The sequence below is a fragment of the Phodopus roborovskii genome, unplaced genomic scaffold (genome assembly GCF_943737965.1).
Source record: "Phodopus roborovskii unplaced genomic scaffold, PHOROB, whole genome shotgun sequence".
Taxonomy (NCBI): Eukaryota; Metazoa; Chordata; class Mammalia; order Rodentia; family Cricetidae; genus Phodopus; species Phodopus roborovskii.
The window spans coordinates 11,142,929-11,162,041 of NW_026125059.1; the positions used below are offsets into that span (position 1 = coordinate 11,142,929).

Consider the following 19,113-nt stretch of genomic DNA (forward strand, 5'->3'; position numbering starts at 1 on the left):
GTCACATACTAGGCTCTGCAAAAAAGGCCACCTGCTCTTCGACATCCCTGCAGGCCTCTGCTGCACGCATGACAGAAGGATTGGAATATTCTATCTTCAACAGTAAGTAGCCTGTTGCTTCCTGCTCTCGTTTTGCTTGGAAAAGGGGATAAGGAGATACTCCAGAGCAGATGGACGGGGAGGGCAGGGCCAGCTCACTTGCTTCCTGAGTACACAGTGGGCTCCCAGAGCTGTACCAGAGCCCCCAGCACTCTCCAGCTTCCCTAGTTTCCTCACGTCCCTGAAGGTAGTCTCCAGGATAGCTGACCCTCTCTAATCCTGCAGCACCACCGCAACCATCAAAGGTGGTATACCAGAAGGCTGGCAAGGTGGCTGGCTCAGTGGTTAAGAGTATTTGTTGCTTTTGCAAAGGACCTGGGTTTGAGTCCAGCATCCACATGGTAGCTAACAATCGCCCACAACTCCCAGATTCTTATCTGGGTGGTGAACAATCATACACAAAAAATAAAATCTATGCAGACGTGGTGGTAAGCACCTCTAATCCCAGCACTTGGGAGACAGAGGCAGATGTTTCAGGACAGTCAGAGCTGCTACACAATGGAAAGACCCTGTTATAAAAAAAACAGAACAAACAAGCAAAAGATAAATCTAAAAATAAATAAATACAAATTTACAAAAAAGTGACAGCAGGCAGGGGTACAGCTTTGAAAGTTGTGTTCAGCACTTTTGAAGCCCTGGGCCTGATGTCCAGCACTGCAGCAGCAACCAGCACCAAGAAGCACCTTTAGCCGAGGAGGGAGGCATAACAGGGAGTGCTCCCAAGCTCTTTGGTCCTCCTAGGTTCAGGGCTCACTGGGCTGCCTTAGACAAGGGCCATCGACATGCTTTTCATGTGATATAACCCAAAAGGACACCAAGTTACGATGCCATCATCAGCTGAACATCATTCCAGCCATCCTACAGAGACAGGCTGCTGTGATTGGTTGGTAGAAAGCAAGGCTCAGGGTGGCAGGCAGCCTGTGTGGAAATACCCGGGTCTGTCCCTGGGCAATGCTGCTCAGCTCCAGCAGGGGGCAGTCTAAGCAAAGGGCGGCAGGGGGCTATGATGCACTGGACCAGGGGGCGAGAACACCAAGAATACTTGTTGTGGGAGAGTACAGGGCAGTGACCACCAGGATGAACATACAGCTCTTCATTAGGCTGCTGCAGCTATGCTAGGCAGGCCCACCTTCACTTCTGAGATGACGGACTCTTTTCTTATCTTTGTTTTACTTTTTCAAGACAGGGTTTCTCTGTTTAGTCCTTGCTGTCCTGGAACTCACTTTGTAGATCAGGCTGACCTCGATCTCAAAGATCCATCTGCCTCTGCCTCTCAAGTGCTGGGATTAAAGGCATGAGCAACTTCTAAACTTGTAATGAGAGTGACTGACACAGACATTTACCATTTGTCTGTGTGGATAAACACATGGATGCAGAGTTTGATCAACAGTTTTCACTTGTACACCTGACTGCTAATGCTGGAAATGGCCCAGAAGCACACACGTCACCCTGGGTGGAGGGGGAGTATGGCATTGGCCAGTTCTGGGGCTATTGGAGAGTTCAAGGGACAGCTCAGGAGTCCCATGAGGCCTCACCACACACAGGCCACCACTTGACACTTATACGGCTTTGCCCAATGGAATCATCACCTGTACAAGCCCAAAGAATCAGAGGTCGGGGATGGTACCACTAAGGCTCACTTTTGGAAAAATACATGAATTAGCTACAAAAAAATACTTAAAATTTTATGATATGCTGGAAAAACACAAAGAACGGTTTTCGTGGTTTTTTTAAATTTTTTGTTTTTTTTTTTTTTTTTTTTTTTTCTTTTTTGCAATGGGTTCTCTGTGTAGTCCTGGCTTTCCTGGAACTTGCTCTGTAGACCAGGCTGCCTGCCTCTGCCTCTGCTGTGACTAAAAGTGTGTGCTGCCACCACCTGGCAGAACTGGTGTATTCACACCACATAATTGAAAACATTTGTGAACGCTCACAGACCAAAAGAGGAAAAGCCTGATCGTCCTTTGAAGGAGGATGGTGATGTGGTAGTGCTTCCCACCACCACCACTGCGGACAGAGTCAGGTACCAATGACTACATGTCCCATAATTTCATCTAGTGACATCTTGGAAAGAACTATTAACAGTGCAGGTCATGGTGACCGCAGAAGACACAGGGATCTGACCAGGGCCTTGTGACTGCACACATCTGCCAAAACACAACAGAGCTCCATACATGGATTGCTGTTTATTGTAGGGTGTCGATCCAATTGCAGTTTAAAGGAGAAGCCTTCCCACAGCAGAGCTCAGCCTGGCCTGTATGGTATGTCTCTTCCTCAACAGGTCTCTGTACACAGCCCTTACGGAAGGCTCGAGTCCTGGTGTCAGGACAGCCCTCCCCCCATTCAGCTGTACCTGCACCTGGGAACAAGGCATGGGGCTTGCTCTAGACGTGTAAGGCTGGTGATGTTACAACTTGACAGATAGCGGGCACAGGGTCTATACCACTTGGGTGATGGGGAATATCCTTCTGTATGCTGTGACTATGTTTCTTACTGGTTGATGAATAAAGCTGTTTCAGCCAATAGACAGGCAGGATTTAACCAGGGATAGAGAAAGGTAGTAGGTGGAGTCAAAGAGATACCATGTAGCTGCCGAGGAAGCAAGAGATCTGGACAGCACTGGTAAGCCAAGACCATGTGGAGATACACAGATGAATAGAAATGGGTTCATAATTAAGACAGAGTTAGTCAATAAGAAGCCTGAGCCATCAGCCAAACAGTTTATAATTAATATCATCCTCTGTGTGTTTATTTGGTACTAAACACTTCCCTCTAAACTTGGGGCAGGTAGCTGACAGATAAGGGATGCTGACTGAGCCCACAGCATGGAAGGCTGTAGGAACCAGTGCTCAGTGGACAGCTCAGTGTCCTCCTACAGCTGGGAAGTATGTACCTTCTCCCCTGGGGGGCAGGGAGCCAGTATTTGAATCTCACAACCTCAACCTTGAGTAAGGAGTCAATTGGGTGCCCACCAGTGGGGAGCACACATCTATCAACTCAGCTACTAAGGAGGCTGAGGCAGGAAGATTTCTAGTTCAAAGCTAGCCTGGGCTAAATTCCCACTTCAAAAATCAAAACAGGTAATTCATTTTACTATGCTTGAGAAGCCCCACTGACTTATGGCCATGGAGCAGCATTTTGTTGCAGTATATGGTTTCATGAGAAACTTGCTGGAGGGAGGTTAGGCAGGTTCTGAGTCTCATTTCAGAAATCAGGACATCACTGCTCTAATTCCGGCTGTGACAGCAGCAGATATTTTGTTTTGCTTTTGTGCTGTGTAGGCTGTATATGCACGCTCCATATGGGCACCTGCATGCATGTTTGTATGGATGTGCATTTGGAGGTTAGAGTTTGACCTCAGGTGTCTTCTTCTATTGATCTCATCTTTAAGAAAGGGTTTCTCATTGAACCTAGAGCTCGTCAATTTTGCTAGACTGGCTGGCAAGCAAACTCTAACAACCCTCATGTCTCAGCTCATCAGTGTGGGTGTTATAGATGCATGCACGCTGCTATGCCTAGCGATGTGGATCCAAACTCACACCCTCACATTTTCACAGTGAGCATTTTATCAGCTGAGCCATCTCTCCAGCCCCTGACATTTTTTTTTTCTAAGATTTACTTATTTGTTATGTATACAGCATTCTGTCTGAAGGTGTATCTGCAGGCAGAAGAGGGCACCAGATCTCATTATCGATGGTTGTGAGCCTCTATGTTGTTGCTGGGAATTGAACTCAGGACCTCTGGAAAAGCAATCAGTGCTCTTAACCTCTAAGCCATCTCTCCAGCCCCCAACCCTGCCTTTTAAAAAAGGAATACATTTATCTAGCTTCTTTGTCCGTCCTTTGTGTGGGTGCCTGTGTGCACATTCGGGGAGCAGAGGACAGATACTGGAGTTAGTTCCCCACCTCCCATTGTGGAAATTCTGGGGACCAAATTAAAGTCATTGGCTTTGGTGGCAATTCCTTCACTTGTTGAACCATCTCACGAGCTTGATTTTGTTTCTGAGGCAGGGTCTCACTGAGCCCAGGCTAACTTTGAACATGCTATGTGGTAGACGATGACCTTGAACTCCTGACCCTTCTGCTTGTACACCAGCCCCCTCCCCCCTAAGCACACTGCTCCTCCAACCTCAGGTAAAACAAGGGCCATCACAGCACCTTTGTCTCTGCCAACAGGTCATAGCTTGGTTACTGTCTTTAGTCACAGTCACAGTGTGCTGGTTACTGTCCCTTACCTGAGAGTGAGATTCCCTCTGCCAGCCCATATGGCAGGTAAGCGAAAATGATCATCATGCCAAACTCCAGGGAAGGCGTTTTCCTCAGGTCAATGTGTTTCAGCACGTGCCACAGGTGTCAAGGAAGGAGAAGGGCACTAGATGGACGTGTGACAAGACCAGACACGGAAAGCAGACAGCAGTACAGAAGATGCTGATCCTGGCACAGCTGCAGGGGGGAATTTCTCACTACAGATTTTTTTCTCTGTAGAAATGAGAAATCTGACATGACATCACAAACACTGACTCAACTGCCTGCTCTCCAGGGACTCCTTGCCCCCCACTGAAAGGCCCGCCTTTCCTGTCCCTGCAGAGTACCACACGCATGCTCCTGGGAACAGAGGGCCCTTGTTCCCATGCCCTGACTGAAGCCGAGTTCCCATGGACTTGCTCATTACAGATGTGCTCCTTGAAGGCAGCCACGTTCACTGCCTCTTTCCTAGTTTTCTTCTCTTTGCCCTCTTCCTCCTCCTGCCTCTCTTTCAGACAGGATCTTGCTATGTAACCCTGTTGGCATCAAACTTGTGGGAACCCTTCTGCCTCAGTCTCCCAAATGCATGCTAGGATTACAGGCATGCATCACTATCTCTGGCATGCTTTTTTCTTTTTAATTTTTACATTTTATATGCATGAGTGTTTTGCCTGTATGTCTGTGCACCATGAATGTACAGTGCCCAAAGAGGCCAGAAGAGGACGTTTGATCCCCTGGAACTGGAGTTTCAGGTTGTTGAGAGCTGTCATATGGGTGCTAGGAACTGGACGTGGATCCCGTGTAGGAGCAGTAAGTGCTCTAACTGCTGAGCTACAAGTCTGGAGGATAGTGTCATCCTTACTCTGCTTATTGAGAGCTGTCAACCAACTCAATCAGCCTCTGGACAGAGGGACAGACCAGAACATCTCCAGGGTGGTGGGAAACACACTCAGAACCAGCAAGAGCGTTGCAGTTAGCTGAGAGACAAACTGCTCCTGGAGGGCCATGTGGCTGTTATGGGGACATGGGCCGGTCAACTGCAGAGCTACTCTGGAGCCTGTCCTATTTCTGTATGATAAATTGTCACCAGCAGTAAAGGTCTGTAGAACCTCCTTCTCTGCCCAACAGGCCTCAGCTGGTACGCAGTTCACGGTGCAAACCATGTGGGTGGCACTTCCTGAAAGCCCTTGCTGTCCTTCCAGATAAACCCTCACCCTGGGAGGGACTGCCAGCACTCCACACTTGTGGGCTACAGATGGCTGAGGGTAAGAGCCGCCCCACTGACTTCAGTTCCTAGCACCTACAACCACTCTCTCTCTCTATCTCTTTCCCTCCTTCCTCTCTTTTTTTGAGATAGGGTCTTTCTACATAGCTCTGGTTGTCTTGGGACCTGCTCTGTAAATCAGGTTGGCCTTGAACTCAGAGATCCTCCTGCCTCTGCCTCCCAAGTGCTGGGATTAAAGACATGCACCACCACAACCTGGCTACAAATCAATCTTAACAAAACAAAACAAAAACCAAACAAATCCACACGCAACCTACAGTGTCTAAGAAAATTGCCAGTTTTCTGGTGTGAGAATGACATCTTCTGTTTGTGGCTCTCACCCAGAGCACCAGCAGCAGGATGTCAGGTCAAATCTGCCACCCAACAGCGTGACTTTGAAAACTGTATCCCTGCCAGGAGTGGTAGCACATGCCTTTAATCCCAGCTCTTGGGAGACAGAGGCAGCTGGATCTCTGTGAGTTCAAGGATAGCCTGGTCACACATACGAATACTGAATTCCAGGACAGCTAGGGCTGTGTAGAGATCCTGTCTCCAAAAAAAAAAAAAAAAAAAAAAAAAAAAAAAAGAATCAAACGACGAAACTGGCATTTCAGCAGGACACAAAGCTCAAGGCCAGCTGAGGGGACCCTGCTGTCTAGAGGAGAAAGTATCCTCTGACACCTCAGAGGTTGAATTTAAGAGTCCTTGAGTTTAGAACGTTTCTCAAACCATAGCTTAATAAAAAACTTTCCATTAATCAGAACTTGAGATTAAAATTGGGCCCTTGAGGAGAAAACAGTGAGAGTGGATGCCTCTACCTCCTGCTCCCATGTTAAAGGATATCAATGCAGAGATCAAGCCAGTCAGCGTGCCCAGTGCTGCAGAGCCAAAGAACATTTTGAGGAAGTAGCTGAGGGCCTGTGAGAACGTTTGCCACCCACTGACATCCGACATATGCTTTCTTGTTAGACCTTCAGCCGTACTGGGAAAGGAGAAAATAGAAAGTTAAAGTGCTATAGACTGAGTCCTAGAATCAGCTCTGAGCATAACTCATTGCTCCATCCAGAGTCCCCTTCTTCCCGCCATTTAGTCCATCACCCTGAATGGTTTCTGTGGTCACCTATTTGTTCAGGCACTGAGGTGGCTTCTGGAGATCAGAAGTGAGGGCAAAGTTAATGTCCTCAGGAGCGGCCCCGGGTAATAAAGGGGAAGGGCCAACGGCTGTGAACAGGGTGGGCATCTAACTCAGACTGGGGTAGAGGTATTTGAAGAAGGCTCTCCAGGCAACACAGGCTGGCTGGGTTTCCACTTAGCAGCGGGGGCTCTCAGGCCGAGGAGGGGACAGTGCTAGGGCAGGGATCGTGAGTGGGAACATTCAAGCCCATGGAGGATACAGGCTTGGGGAGGGGAGTGTAAGAGAGCAGCAGCCAGTGCAGGGCTCATGGATGACGGGAGGCCCTGAAGGCCTCACCTGAGTATAGGAATTCTACCACAAAACCCCAGACGGCTTTGGGCTAAGAGGAGGCGGTAGGGAGCCCTGAGATGAGCTTGAAGGTCCTCCCTTCCACTGTAACAGCAAGGCAGGTATAGGAAGCCAGTCAAAAGCTGCTTTGTCCCCAAAGGGAAGAGTACCATTAATAGCTGTTTTTGATAACATCACACCCTCTGTCCTGGATCCATTTACTCTCAGCCACACCTCCACCCCTAAGGCCCATGTTTGTCTTCCACCCAGACTGGCCTGCGTCAGCTGCTAAGTGACCCCTTAACATACATTTGCCAAGGAACAGCTGCTCCAAAGCTTCATCGTGGCATCTCTGCCCAGTTTCTTTCCTCTCTGTGGTGGCCCACAAGGATACTCGTGTTTCTCTGCATGTCATTCTTCACTGTCCCTGGCTCTGCTAATTCCCTTGCTTGTCCGTTAGGACAGTCCTCTCCTCCCCTCAGACAACTTTCCTGATTCTCAGGTCCCTATGAGCCAGCTCCTCCTTCAGAGTGTGTGGTGACAAGTGTCATTCTCTCCATCCTGTTCTGAGTGACCTGAGCCAAATCATAGCCCAGCCTATCAGAGACATGCATACATGTCTGTGGAGTCAGGCTACAGAACTAAGGACCGTTCACCTTCACTAACTGGGATTCCACCTGAAAGAAGGACCTGTGGTGAAGAGATAGCTTGGCCAAGTGACCTCCGACCCCTGGTGGCATAATAAAACAGTTCTGAGAGGTCTCACAAATAAAACAGTCTGCCCTCAGAGGCCAGCAAGATGGCCCAGAAGACAGAGGTGCCTACAGCAAAACCTGAGGGTCAACTGCTGAAGGCTGTGTTCTGAGATTCAAATTAGGACTATGTGCTTACAGGTGCACACAAAGCCACAAAATAAATACAAGTATTAACTAAAGAGTTCTCTTCACACCAGTTCCCTGACTGAGCTCTCCTTCACTCCCAGCAGATCAACTGGGGAATGTGGGAGCAAAAGCAGCCTCACCGGAAGCTGATTTGGCTGACCAAATCCCCAGTGGACTACACCCACACGCTGTGTAAGAATGCAATGGGAGCATCCAGCTGCTGCTCTGGACATGCGGCAGTGGCTTCTCCCCTCAGTCACCTACAGACACCCCACTGAGGCACTGGGAGTCCCTAGCTAACAGACTTCCCTGAGCCATGGCCTGTTACTGGAGTGAGTTGACATTAAAGGGTATTGGTGGCCACACAAGGTGCTCCCACTTCGTCTGCCTCCTGGCTGGGAATCAGCGCCTCCGTGCAGGCTTGTGATTGAAACCCCATCCTCAGAACAGTGTAAAAATAAACTCCCACTTCTGCCCATGGATTGACTCCTCCAGACCCTGCTATGGCATCTCTGATGCTAGAGTCTGAAATGTCCTTGGAGCCCCCATCATGTGCTTACCTCTGTCCATGGTGTTAATAGCTTTCTCAATAAACTACTTATCCCCCTAGGGATCCATGTCGGCATACCTCATGAACACACCCCATTTCAAATCTCACCGTGCAGCCAGCGCTCTTTATTTCCAGTTGGAACATACTGATCCTGCTGCCTGTTTACTAGAGCAGGGAGTGGAGTTCCACAGAATAACTGGTTGTCATAGCCCAGGACCAGCAGGTGGCTTGTGACAGCAAAGAAATTAAAGCAGACTTACACCCTTAGGGCACAAGACAGGGTTTCCTCCCCAACAATTGACATAAGAACAAACTGTGACCGTAGCAAATTAAAGCCAGAAACAAGCAACTGGGAGGTTGAAGCAGAAAAAGCAGGAGTTCAAGAGGAGCCTGGGTTACAGGAGACATGTCTCAAAAACAACAATAACAACAAATCACCAAACTACTAAGTAAATAAAGTAAAAAATAACCCAGGAATAAGCCGGGTGGTGGTGCACACCTTTAATCCCAGCACTCGGGAGGCAGAGGCAGGCAGATCTCAGCCTGGTTTACAAGAGCTAGTTCCAGGACAGGCTCCAAAGCCACAGAGAAACCCTGTCCCGGAAAACCAAAACCAAACAAATAAACAAAACCCCCAGGAATTAAAGAAGAATCAGAAGGGCTTTGCTTTCTGACAACATTCAAAAGGAGGCCCTTCATTTGCATATATCCTTTGCACAGTAGGCAAGATGCCTGACCACTCTGGGAAAAAACTGTTGACAGGCATCCCCTCAGAACTCAGGACAGGCAGCAGCTGGGTTTTGGTAGTTCAGAGTCCACTGAAAAGGGGACAGGCCTTCTATTCCCCTTCTTCCTGCTTCTGTCTGAAAATGCTCACTGGTCTGGAGCATAAGACAGCCTTTCTGGAACCCTCCATGGGGTTCCTGCCTCTCTTGCATGTCATTTCTCTCTGGCCCGCCTGTCAGCACAGGCAGGACGTGGACAACCCTGACTGTGAGGGAAGTGGCCATGACAATAGGAAAGGTTGCCCAATCTACACACACATATTGCAGAGCCACCTGCAGGAAGTGTTGTGGGTGGCCTTCGAAGCCACTCTTCCAGTAAGATGTGTAATGACATTTTCCCCCATTTGTTTCAAAAATATCTCTTCAACTTGGCAGTAGTGTGGCTGAGACCTGAGGAAAGTGACATTTTCCTACTGACAGATTTTTTTCAAGGAAAAAAAGGCAAAGCAATTGAGTTCTGCTTCTAACCATAAAAATAGCTCATGCCATCACCTCCAAGCAGGCACCTCCTTATCACAATGCTTAGTGTGCACCAGGAGATGAGATGCAGGCAAAACCTAGAGCTAAGAAGCTTTCAGAAAAGAATGTATTTGGTCACAGGGAATCATGTAGCCCAAGCTAGCCTCAAACTCCTTATGTAGTAGAGGATGGCCCTTAACTTTGACCCTCCGGCATCTATTCCCTAAGTGCTGGGATTACAGGAGTGTGCTGCCATGCACAGTTGTATGTGGATTACAGGTATGTGGTGCCATGCACAGTTGTATGTGGATTACAGTATGTAGTGCCATGCACAGTTGTATGTGGTGCTCTGGATTGAATCCACAGCTGTGTACATGTTGGACAAGCACTGTACCAACTAAGTTAAACTTTCAGGAAATAGCTTACAGAAGAAGAAAACCAGCTGCCGCCTATGTTCTAAATAATGCCTCAATGACTTTTCCTAACTAACCCTGCAGGGATTTCTATCGAGAGGGCATGAGAAAGCCAGTGAGAGGGCAGTGGGTGAGCATGTCAGTAAACTGATACCCAGCAAATCATGTTACTTTAGACAATTTTTATTTATTTATTTATTTTGTCCAGACAGGGTTTCTTGTGTAGCCCTGGCTGTCCTGGAACTTGCTCTGTAAACCAGGCTGGCCTCAAACTCAGTGAACTCTTGACCCTCTTACCTCCACTTCAAGGATTATAGGTGTGTGCCAACAGTTTCTATCTTTTATGTGAAGAATATGTATTAGCCTTAGAATAAGAACCATTCTGAAGTTTGATTCCGTTTTAATGTTGAAGGAGGATTTCTTGCACTTGAGTATTGCTTGGTAAGCTCTGCCTGCAGCAGTCAGTAAGGAGGTGACCTCGTAAGCACAGTGAAGGGCCAGAGGTGGGAGGCAGCCTCAAAAATGGCGCTGCAGTTATCCACCTAGTCGGTCCTTCAGTTCAGTTGTAACTGTGGGACATAATCTGTTGGGGAGGTCAGAGAGAGACAGGAGCCAGCCCAGAGTCACACAGCCGGGCGGGGTCAACAGGAAAACCTGTGCTCTGCACTGCAGCTTGAGGTTTATTATCCACCTGTAGCACCTCAGATCCCATCACAGGCAGCAACCCCAGTCAACATAAAAAGACTCATAGTTTTAAGCCTCATGAGGTGGAGCAGTACTTTTACCCCAGCACCTGTGAGGTGGATGCAGAGGAATAGGAGCTCACAGTCATCTTTAGCTACATAGTGAATCTGAGGCCTGCTTGGGTGAGACTTATAGCTGGGCGGAACTGGACAGATGGCTCAGCAGTTAACAGTTCTTACTGTTATTTTAGAGGACCCTGATTTGATTCTCAGTATCTGCACTGCAGCTTACAAATATCTGTAACTCTAGTTCTTCTGCCCTCCATAAACTGTCTGTCTCTCTGGAGCTAGATACACCACTGCCACCTCGAACAGGGTGAGCAATCCCTCAACACTGGCCATACTGCATTCACTACTGCAGCAATGCTGTCCAAACACTAATCCCTCACTTGGCTGCCACTGATCATGAAGGGAGCACCCTACAGACGCCACTGCACAAGAGGCTGGGAGGTGGGACCTGGGAATGTAAACTGAGAAGCCCTTCAGAGCTTAGAAACACAGACACAGCTCCCTGCAGCAGCCTGGCTGTGACACAGTCCTGTGGCAGACCCTTGTCAGAGTGCCTAGATGCAGAGGCAGCAGAGAGTTGATCACATGGGACCAACCTCTGTACTGGCATCGATGGGATCTTCCACTCTCTCCTACTTACTTGGTTAGGACAATGGAGACTGCATCGTTGAGAATGCTTTCTCCAAACACCAGCATGTTGAGCACGGGGTCCACGTGCAGTGCATTGAAAATTGCGATAGTGGCTACTGGGTCAACCGCAGATATCAGGGAGCCAAATGCAAAACTGCAAGGAGAGAAGCAAGCAGATTCTGTAAAGCATGGTGCTGGGTGCACATGCCAAGATGGCAGCTGAAGGGCCAAGAGGGAGGGTGTGCTTTGTGTGCTACTGACCCCTGCCTACAGCCGTGCTGCACTGCTCTGGCCAACGCTGCCCAGAACCCTGCCTACCCCAGCACACACTTTCCGGCTTTCTCAGCCAGAATGTCCTACAAACTGTTGCGTTTGACCTCTGCTTTGCCACCAGGTCAACTGTGCCAATTGTGACCAACACCAGCTTCCACTCATATTTGCAACACCCAAGAAGTTGCCAAAAACAGCAGCCACTGGAGGGTCCAGCCTGGGCTGCTGACACTGGAAGCTGGGTCCCTGGGTCTCACAGGCAGCACTTGATCATATGGTCCACTGCCACAAATACTGGCCACCTGCCTACCGGGTTTCCAGGCCCTGGAGCTCATCAGTGAGCATCCCCTTAGCACGGGGGCTCCGGCCCCAAGCCCTTCCTTTACCACTGACTGTCTAGCTCAGAGTCAGTGCTAGAGGGGTGGGTGTAGGAATAAGCAGGGCCCAGGTCAACTTAGGAAGCACAATGTGGGCTTGGCTGGAGTACTAGCTAAGCAATGCTGGAGGCCCTTAGTTTGATCCCAAGCATCACAAACCATGTGTGGGAGCAGACAGCAAGTTCCAGGACAGTTTGAGCTATGAGACTGTCTCAGAAAACCAAAGACAAGAAAATGGCAAGTGCAGTAGGGAAGGAAACCCAGTGCACAGACCGTGACCACTAGGAGGAGGCGGGACTGGAGTCATCTGACTGGTGTTGCCCAGTAATCCTTCAAAAGAAGTATTGCTGGTGGAAGGAAGCCTATGAAGCTGGTCAGGCACTACCCCAGTTATCAATCTATGAGGTAGCAGTTCTCCGATGAAAGTCTGAGGCAGCCAGGAGAGAACCAGACCCGGCAGGATACCCAGCTCCCAGACCTGTTCCCAGACTCTGCCTTCCTTAAAGTAACCACGTGCATGCAAGCGCCTATTGCCCCTCTAAGGTCCCAGGGTGGATGCCATGTTTTCACCTTGACCGTGTTCTCAAAGCCAGAGCTACAGACAGAAGGTAGGTTGGGGAGGGGGGTAGGGAAGAGGAATGAGGGAAGGCAGCTCCACCCGGCAGCCAAGTGGCCAAGGCCCTCAGGCCCTTCACTGCCACCAGACCTAGAAGCAGACTCCCCACCTGAGTCACCGTCACCACCCACAGTAACATTAAGGAAGGTGAGCGGCCACGATGGGCTGTGCTCTGCAGGTCTGCATGCAGTACACTGTCCAGGCTCTGGTCTCTGCCCAGCACCCACAGCTCAGAGCTGTTCCCTCACTTTCTATCCTTATGGCAAGGGCTCCAGGTGTGAGCACAGTGCACGAGGTTGGACTAGCTTTAGCAGGTAACAGGGAGCACACCAACCCTTAGCGGGGAGCACGGGAGCTGTCTGTGCCCCACATGAGGAAGGGGAAGTGGACAGCAGCGAGGGGAGAGCTGGTCAGCTGTGCTAGGGCCATCACACTTGGGACACTTCAGCCCTATGAGCCAACAACCCTTCTTGTTGTGAACGTCCTACTGGGTTGCAGGTACACGGTGAGAACCCTAGCCAAGGTAGGTACTTTGCTGCAGTTATTGCAGCCTCTTAGCCAGAACTCTGGGATCAGGGTCCACAGGCATGCTTAGAGAGGATGAACAGAGGGTCAGCTAACACAGAAGCTGGAGATGCACAGGGAAGGGGGTGCAGGTGCTCACTACACAGGATCTTGTTGTCTGAGTCATACTCTTCATAATATAAAAGAGAGCAGATGCCTTGGGAGAAAAGCCAGTGCATCATACTGGTGCCTGCCGGGAAAACTCAGTTGGCAGGGGTCCTTCTGACCATGAACCCCAGGGCCTGGCCAGCAGCGACGCCACACTCATTGTCAGGACCACGTCCTTGAAGGACTTCAAGCAACTGACTCAAGCTAAAAATATGCTTATTCTCTCTCTCAAAGTTAGCAACACTAACAAAACATGAGAAGATGGACAGGGAGGGACTTGGGGAGGAGCAGGGACAACCTGGTGAGGTGCTGTAGCCTACTTAGGACAAACTGCCACCAAGTCCCAGTTCTGTTGTCCTTCAGGCTCCTGTGGGAAGGAAGGTGACTCAGGTGGTTGTCTGTGTATCAGACTTTCTGGGGAGCTCACTCATCTGTAATCCCAACATTTCTGGAAGGCTAAGGCAGAAGGATTGCCTCAAGTTTGGGGCCAGCCTGGGCTATATATTGAGCCCAGAGCAACCTGGGCTACAGAGTGAGACCTTGTCACAAACAAGGAATACTTTTTTTCGTTTTGTTTTGTTTTTAAACACAACAAAAGCTCCAATAGTCCTGCCTGGGGAGGGTGAAGGATAGGCACTGTGGACCAAGCTTGTTATCAGTGGCCCACTTCCATGAACAGGTTCTGAGGGTATGGTCTTAGGTGTTACACTGCAGCTGAAGTCTGACATTGTCAGTTCATAGGAATGATCTAGAACTAAGTACTTAGCCCTCTTCCTCAGCTTCCCACCAAGCCACAAGACAGGTACTGAATGGACACAGGGACACAGAGCAAGGCACAATTACAGGCTTCTTGGCTGCAATGGGGTAGGGTCCTTTTGGAACTCTAGACCTGGTGTTTTCTGAGATACAGCTGCCCAAGGTACTGCTCCGAGTGGGATTAAGAGTCTGAAAGCACCCTGACCAGAAGGTCACTACAGTGTCTGTCGACTAGAATGGCTTCACATCGAGATGACCATCCCAGGGCCAGGTCCTGCCTACTTCCTCTAAGTCTTGGTGGGAATTCCAGAGTCAGGATTCTCACCTCACTCTCTCCCATTCCACACTTATTGGGAAGGCAACCTCCTTCCACAATGGCTACACAGAAAACTGAGGTTTTGTTTGTTTGCTTTTACAGTGCTAGGGACCAAACCCAGGGCCTCATAAATGGCAGGCCAGGGCTCTGCCACTGAGCTACACATTAAGCCCCCAGCTCTGGAGCTACTCCTAAGGAAAAGACAGACGGTATATGATGTGACTGGGATGTGGGCAGGCAGTTAACTGGCCAGTTATTTCCTCCAAAGATCAAATGTGATCAGTCATTTCAATCAGCAACGTTGTGACCAGGGCTCTTCAAAAGTCTCAATGTGATTCTGATTCATTTCAGAGATAATTAATTCACAACAGATTCTATACTGGAAAACATTGGCAAGCCAGGCAGGGGGAGAGGAAAGATCACACCCACGAAGCCACGTGCAGAAAATGTCCCAGGCCTGAACAGCAGTCACATGAGGGAATGACAGTGTGGAAGATTTACCTGTCTGTCATGTTGAGTTTACAGATTACATCAGCCTGTAAAATAAAACACACAAACACACAGACACACACAAAAAAATTCCCTGGAGAACAGCCAAGAAGATTAAAATGTCCATCAGTGCTTTCTTATCAACTAATAAGGACATCATCTTCAGTCCCCACTGGAAATAAGGAAAACCCCTAAGGGCTGCTGTGAGCATGCATGGGCATCTAGACCCGAGCGTGGGCACAATTCTCCTTCCTCCAGCCTGGCGGCTGTGGTCCTCTGCTCTAAAGGTGACTCCCCTTGACCCCAAGGGGACACAGCGAAGGCAAGCATCTAGGAAAGCTGCAGGGCCGACTTGATTCTGGCCGCTGAGAGGGCGGCCACATGAGCAGCAACTGGTTTGTTCTCAGCACTGGGGTGGCTAAGCTTCTGCAAATGACACAAGAATGGGTGTGCACATGGAGGTCTGAGTGCCAGCCCACGAGCTTCATTCTGGCTGAAGTACACTGATATGAAGCCCAAAGCCCACAGCATGCATCACTGCCCCATCAAAGGGCTGACAATGGCAGGGAGCATCATGGGAACTGAGAGAACAGGTTCACAGTCAGCTCTGCTTTAAATGCAAATCTTCATCCAGAAACAACTTTCAGCCCTACTGCAATCGCTCTGAGAACACAACTGCTACTTGCACCATTTCAAGCTGCAGCATTGCGCACTACTTTGCTTCAAGGCGTACCAGCTGCAAGTAAAATCAAGCATCTGGGGGTGATGCCCTAGTCACATGCATGAGCGGGATGTCCTCCCAGGAGGGCACACACTACTAGGTTGCTGCTGCCCCACCCTGCATTACCCTCCGACAGAAGATCTTCAAGGTCATCAGGGGTGCTTTGCTTACCTGACCCAGAAAGTAAATTCCTCCACCTACTACAAAAGCAGAGATCGCCGTTCCAAAGACAGCAAAGAGAGTGATGGAGCCGATGTTCTGAAAGAAGTTCCCCTGGGAGGCGGGAGCAGAGGGACAAGAGGCAACTGCTGAGCTAGGGAAGCTCAAAACACAGGTGTGGAAGAATCAACCCTGTCCATGTTTGGTCTCAGTCAAAAACCCACACAATCCCAGTTTTCTACTTAATTAAAAGGTGCATTTTGAAAAGGCACCTAAACTCCAAGATCAGAACAATGGTCAGTGTTAGGTCCCAAAACAACCTGGGACAAATGGCTCATGGCCAATTACCACATCAAAGTGGACACTGGCTCTTCTCAGTACTTCTCATCCAGTCCGATACCCTACACCTCTCCAGTCCCTGAGCTTTCTTTCTCTTCCCTTCCCTTCCTCCAGCTTTTCTTTCCTATATAACTCAGCCATTTTGTCCCGTCCGTCCCCCCCCCCGCCCCCGCCTCCCTTTTCATATTTTGGAAACAGGGTTTCTCTGTAGCACTGGAGGCTGTCCTGGAACTTACTCTGTAGACCAGGCTGGCCTTGAACTCACAGAGATCTGCCTGCCTCTGCCTCCCAAGTGCTGCACACTCAGCCATTCCGGCCACAGGCTCTCTTGGCTTTGCTCTTGGTCTGCTTGCCCCTCTTCTCTTCCTCTCTTGCTCTCCTTTTCTAGAAGCCTCTGGTTATTCTTTCCCTCATATCTACAGTATAAACCTCCTTAGCCATACCACTTTGCTCCTACATCAGTCAGAAAGTCCTTTATGCTGTGTTAGCATCATCAAATTGACAGGCAGAAAGCTCAGCTGGGGAGAGGGGGATGCACTAAATTGCTGAGTGCTTGCTTGACTAGCAATGCATGAAGCCTTGGGTTTAACCCCAGAACTACATACACCAGGCCCTGGGACACACATCTATAATCTTAGCACCTGGGAGGAGTAAGCAGGAGGATCAGAAATTCTCAGCCACATACAAAGTTCCAGTTAGGTTCTCAAAAGAACCTACCATAAAAGAGAGAAAATATTTGAGTTCTGGCAACATGGAAAATAGCCACATTTCCATTTGATGAAGAAAATGAAGCTACTAGACCCTCACAGACTCCACTCAGGAGGGACCACTAAGGGTTTCAATGATCAAGATTTCTGTTCCTTGTTTCTAGGGACAAGGTTTACTTCAAGAGTATCCTTGGGGGTGGGGAGAAATGGCTTAACAGTTAAGAGGATGTACTGTGGCTAGGTGTGGTGGCACACACTTTTAATCCTGGCACCCAGGTAGAGTAGAGACACAGTGGGGTCCAGGCCAACCAGGGCCATGCCATGAGATCTTATCTCGTGTGGCTTGCTGCATCCTGTCCGTGGCCCTCAACCTTCGAAATGCCTGCCTAGAAGCTCAGAGCACTTGTGCAGGGCCAGCAAGTCAGTCTCAGCCACTGCTGTTAAAGGAGCCCGCCCCATGGACAGGAGCAGCTGTCTCCACCTAAGCAAGTGAACCTTACCTTGTGCAGTGAATATCCTGACTCAAAGATGATAGGTGGGAGCAAGAGAAGGAAAAACATGTTGGGGCGAAACATTTCTTCCTCCTGTGAAGTCAAAAAGAGAGGATACTCAGGACTGGGACTGTACAACCGTGAGACCTATCCATCAGTCAGTGGAGAGCTGAGGGATCCTATGCTCTGAGACTAGCGTGGCAGAAATGCACAATGCCCGAAGCAGGGACAAACCAAGCAGAAACAATAAAGCACTGCCTGCCTGACATACAGCGCAGGGCCAGCATGGCTCACAGGTTGAAGGCACTAGCCCTGAGTCTGACTTCCAGAACCACAGTGAAGGACAGCCCATGCTCTGACGGTGAGCAACTCGCCCTGGGAAAGGAGGGGCTATTTGCAGCAGGGATGCAGTGTCTCCCTCCTCCAATCCAGTCCACCGGGAAGTTCAGACTGTGATCTGCCTGGGAAATAGGTCTTCGAAGGTCAGGGTAAGAATGCAAGTGAGGAAAGGGCAGAAGCAGATGACAAAGGCGCAGACCCACAGACAGTGCGCTTGCTTTGCTTCCTGTCTTCTGTGCTGGGGACTACAGTGAAGTCCTTATGCTCACTGAGCTAGGGGAGCTTCCTGCAAGTCACAGGAGAGACCAGAAGACCCCACGGGAAGGGCCCGTGCACCTTTTGGCTGTGTCCCAAGACTGGTCTGAGGCGACTGTGGTTAGGACTGAGCAGTAAGGGTCCAACACCACTATCCCAAAGACAAGGAAACTTGGGTGGTCTTTTCCCTTCAAAATTTTGCTTTCTTGACAGGTGTGGTGGTGCACACCTTTGCTCTTAGCACTTGGGAGGCAGAGGCAGGAGGATCTCTATGAGTTCAAGGCCAGCCTGGTAAGTAGCTAGATCCAAGATAGCCAGGACTATATAGTGACCCTGTCACCAAAAAAATACCAAAAAACAAATTTTGTTTTCTTAATTTTCTTGTTTTTAAAGATTTGTCTTGCGATTAAAAAGACATCTCGGGTTAAAAACACTGGTTGTTCTTGAGGACCCAGGTTTGAGTCTTAGCACCCATATAAATGGAGGCTAACAAACATCTGTTATTCCAGTTCCAGGGGATGTGATGCCTCTTCTGGCTTCTGTGGGTACCAGGCACATATGTCACCCATGGACATACATGCAGACAAAACATAAATAAATCTCAAAAAGTAAGTTTGTATGCGCGCGCACGTGTGTGTGTGTGTGTGTGTGTGTGTGTGTGTGTGTGTGTGTGTGCGCGCGCGCATAGAACAAAAGAGGTCAGGTTCCTGGAGAGTAACTGGACATTTGTGAATCACCTGTCCAGCATAGGCACTGGGATCTGTGTTCACAATAGAGGACTTAACCACAGTCATCTCTCCATACCCCCCCCCAACACTTGGGTCTTTTCAAAGCATAAGTATTCACAAGCACATTAGTCTATAGCCCAGGATAAACATTAGGCTCTGCCCCTCCAGCAGCCCCGAGTCCATTTGCATCTCATCCACTTATAAAAACAAATGTAGGTTGCAGGAGTGTAGCTCAGGGGGAAGCCCATGCTTAGCATGCTCAAGGCCATGGATTCCATCCTCAGCACCAATCTCAACAAGCGTCGACCCAGCAGGGTCCATGGCATTCATCTGTCTCACTTG

General features: G+C 49.3%; 1 protein-coding gene across 1 annotated transcript in view; it reads right to left on the bottom strand.

Moving 5' to 3' along the window:
- Positions 1 to 19,113, bottom strand: part of Slc9a8 (solute carrier family 9 member A8) — a 47,042-nt gene that overhangs the window by 12,771 nt on the left and 15,158 nt on the right. Inside the window, exons 5-10 of the mRNA XM_051186046.1 lie at positions 17,459 to 17,542; positions 15,925 to 16,026; positions 15,045 to 15,079; positions 11,547 to 11,690; positions 6,448 to 6,586; positions 4,331 to 4,436 (exon numbers count right to left, since the gene is read on the bottom strand). Of these exons, the coding sequence (XP_051042003.1) occupies positions 4,331 to 4,436; positions 6,448 to 6,586; positions 11,547 to 11,690; positions 15,045 to 15,079; positions 15,925 to 16,026; positions 17,459 to 17,542 (610 nt within the window). The remainder of the gene's footprint in view (positions 1 to 4,330; positions 4,437 to 6,447; positions 6,587 to 11,546; positions 11,691 to 15,044; positions 15,080 to 15,924; positions 16,027 to 17,458; positions 17,543 to 19,113) is intronic.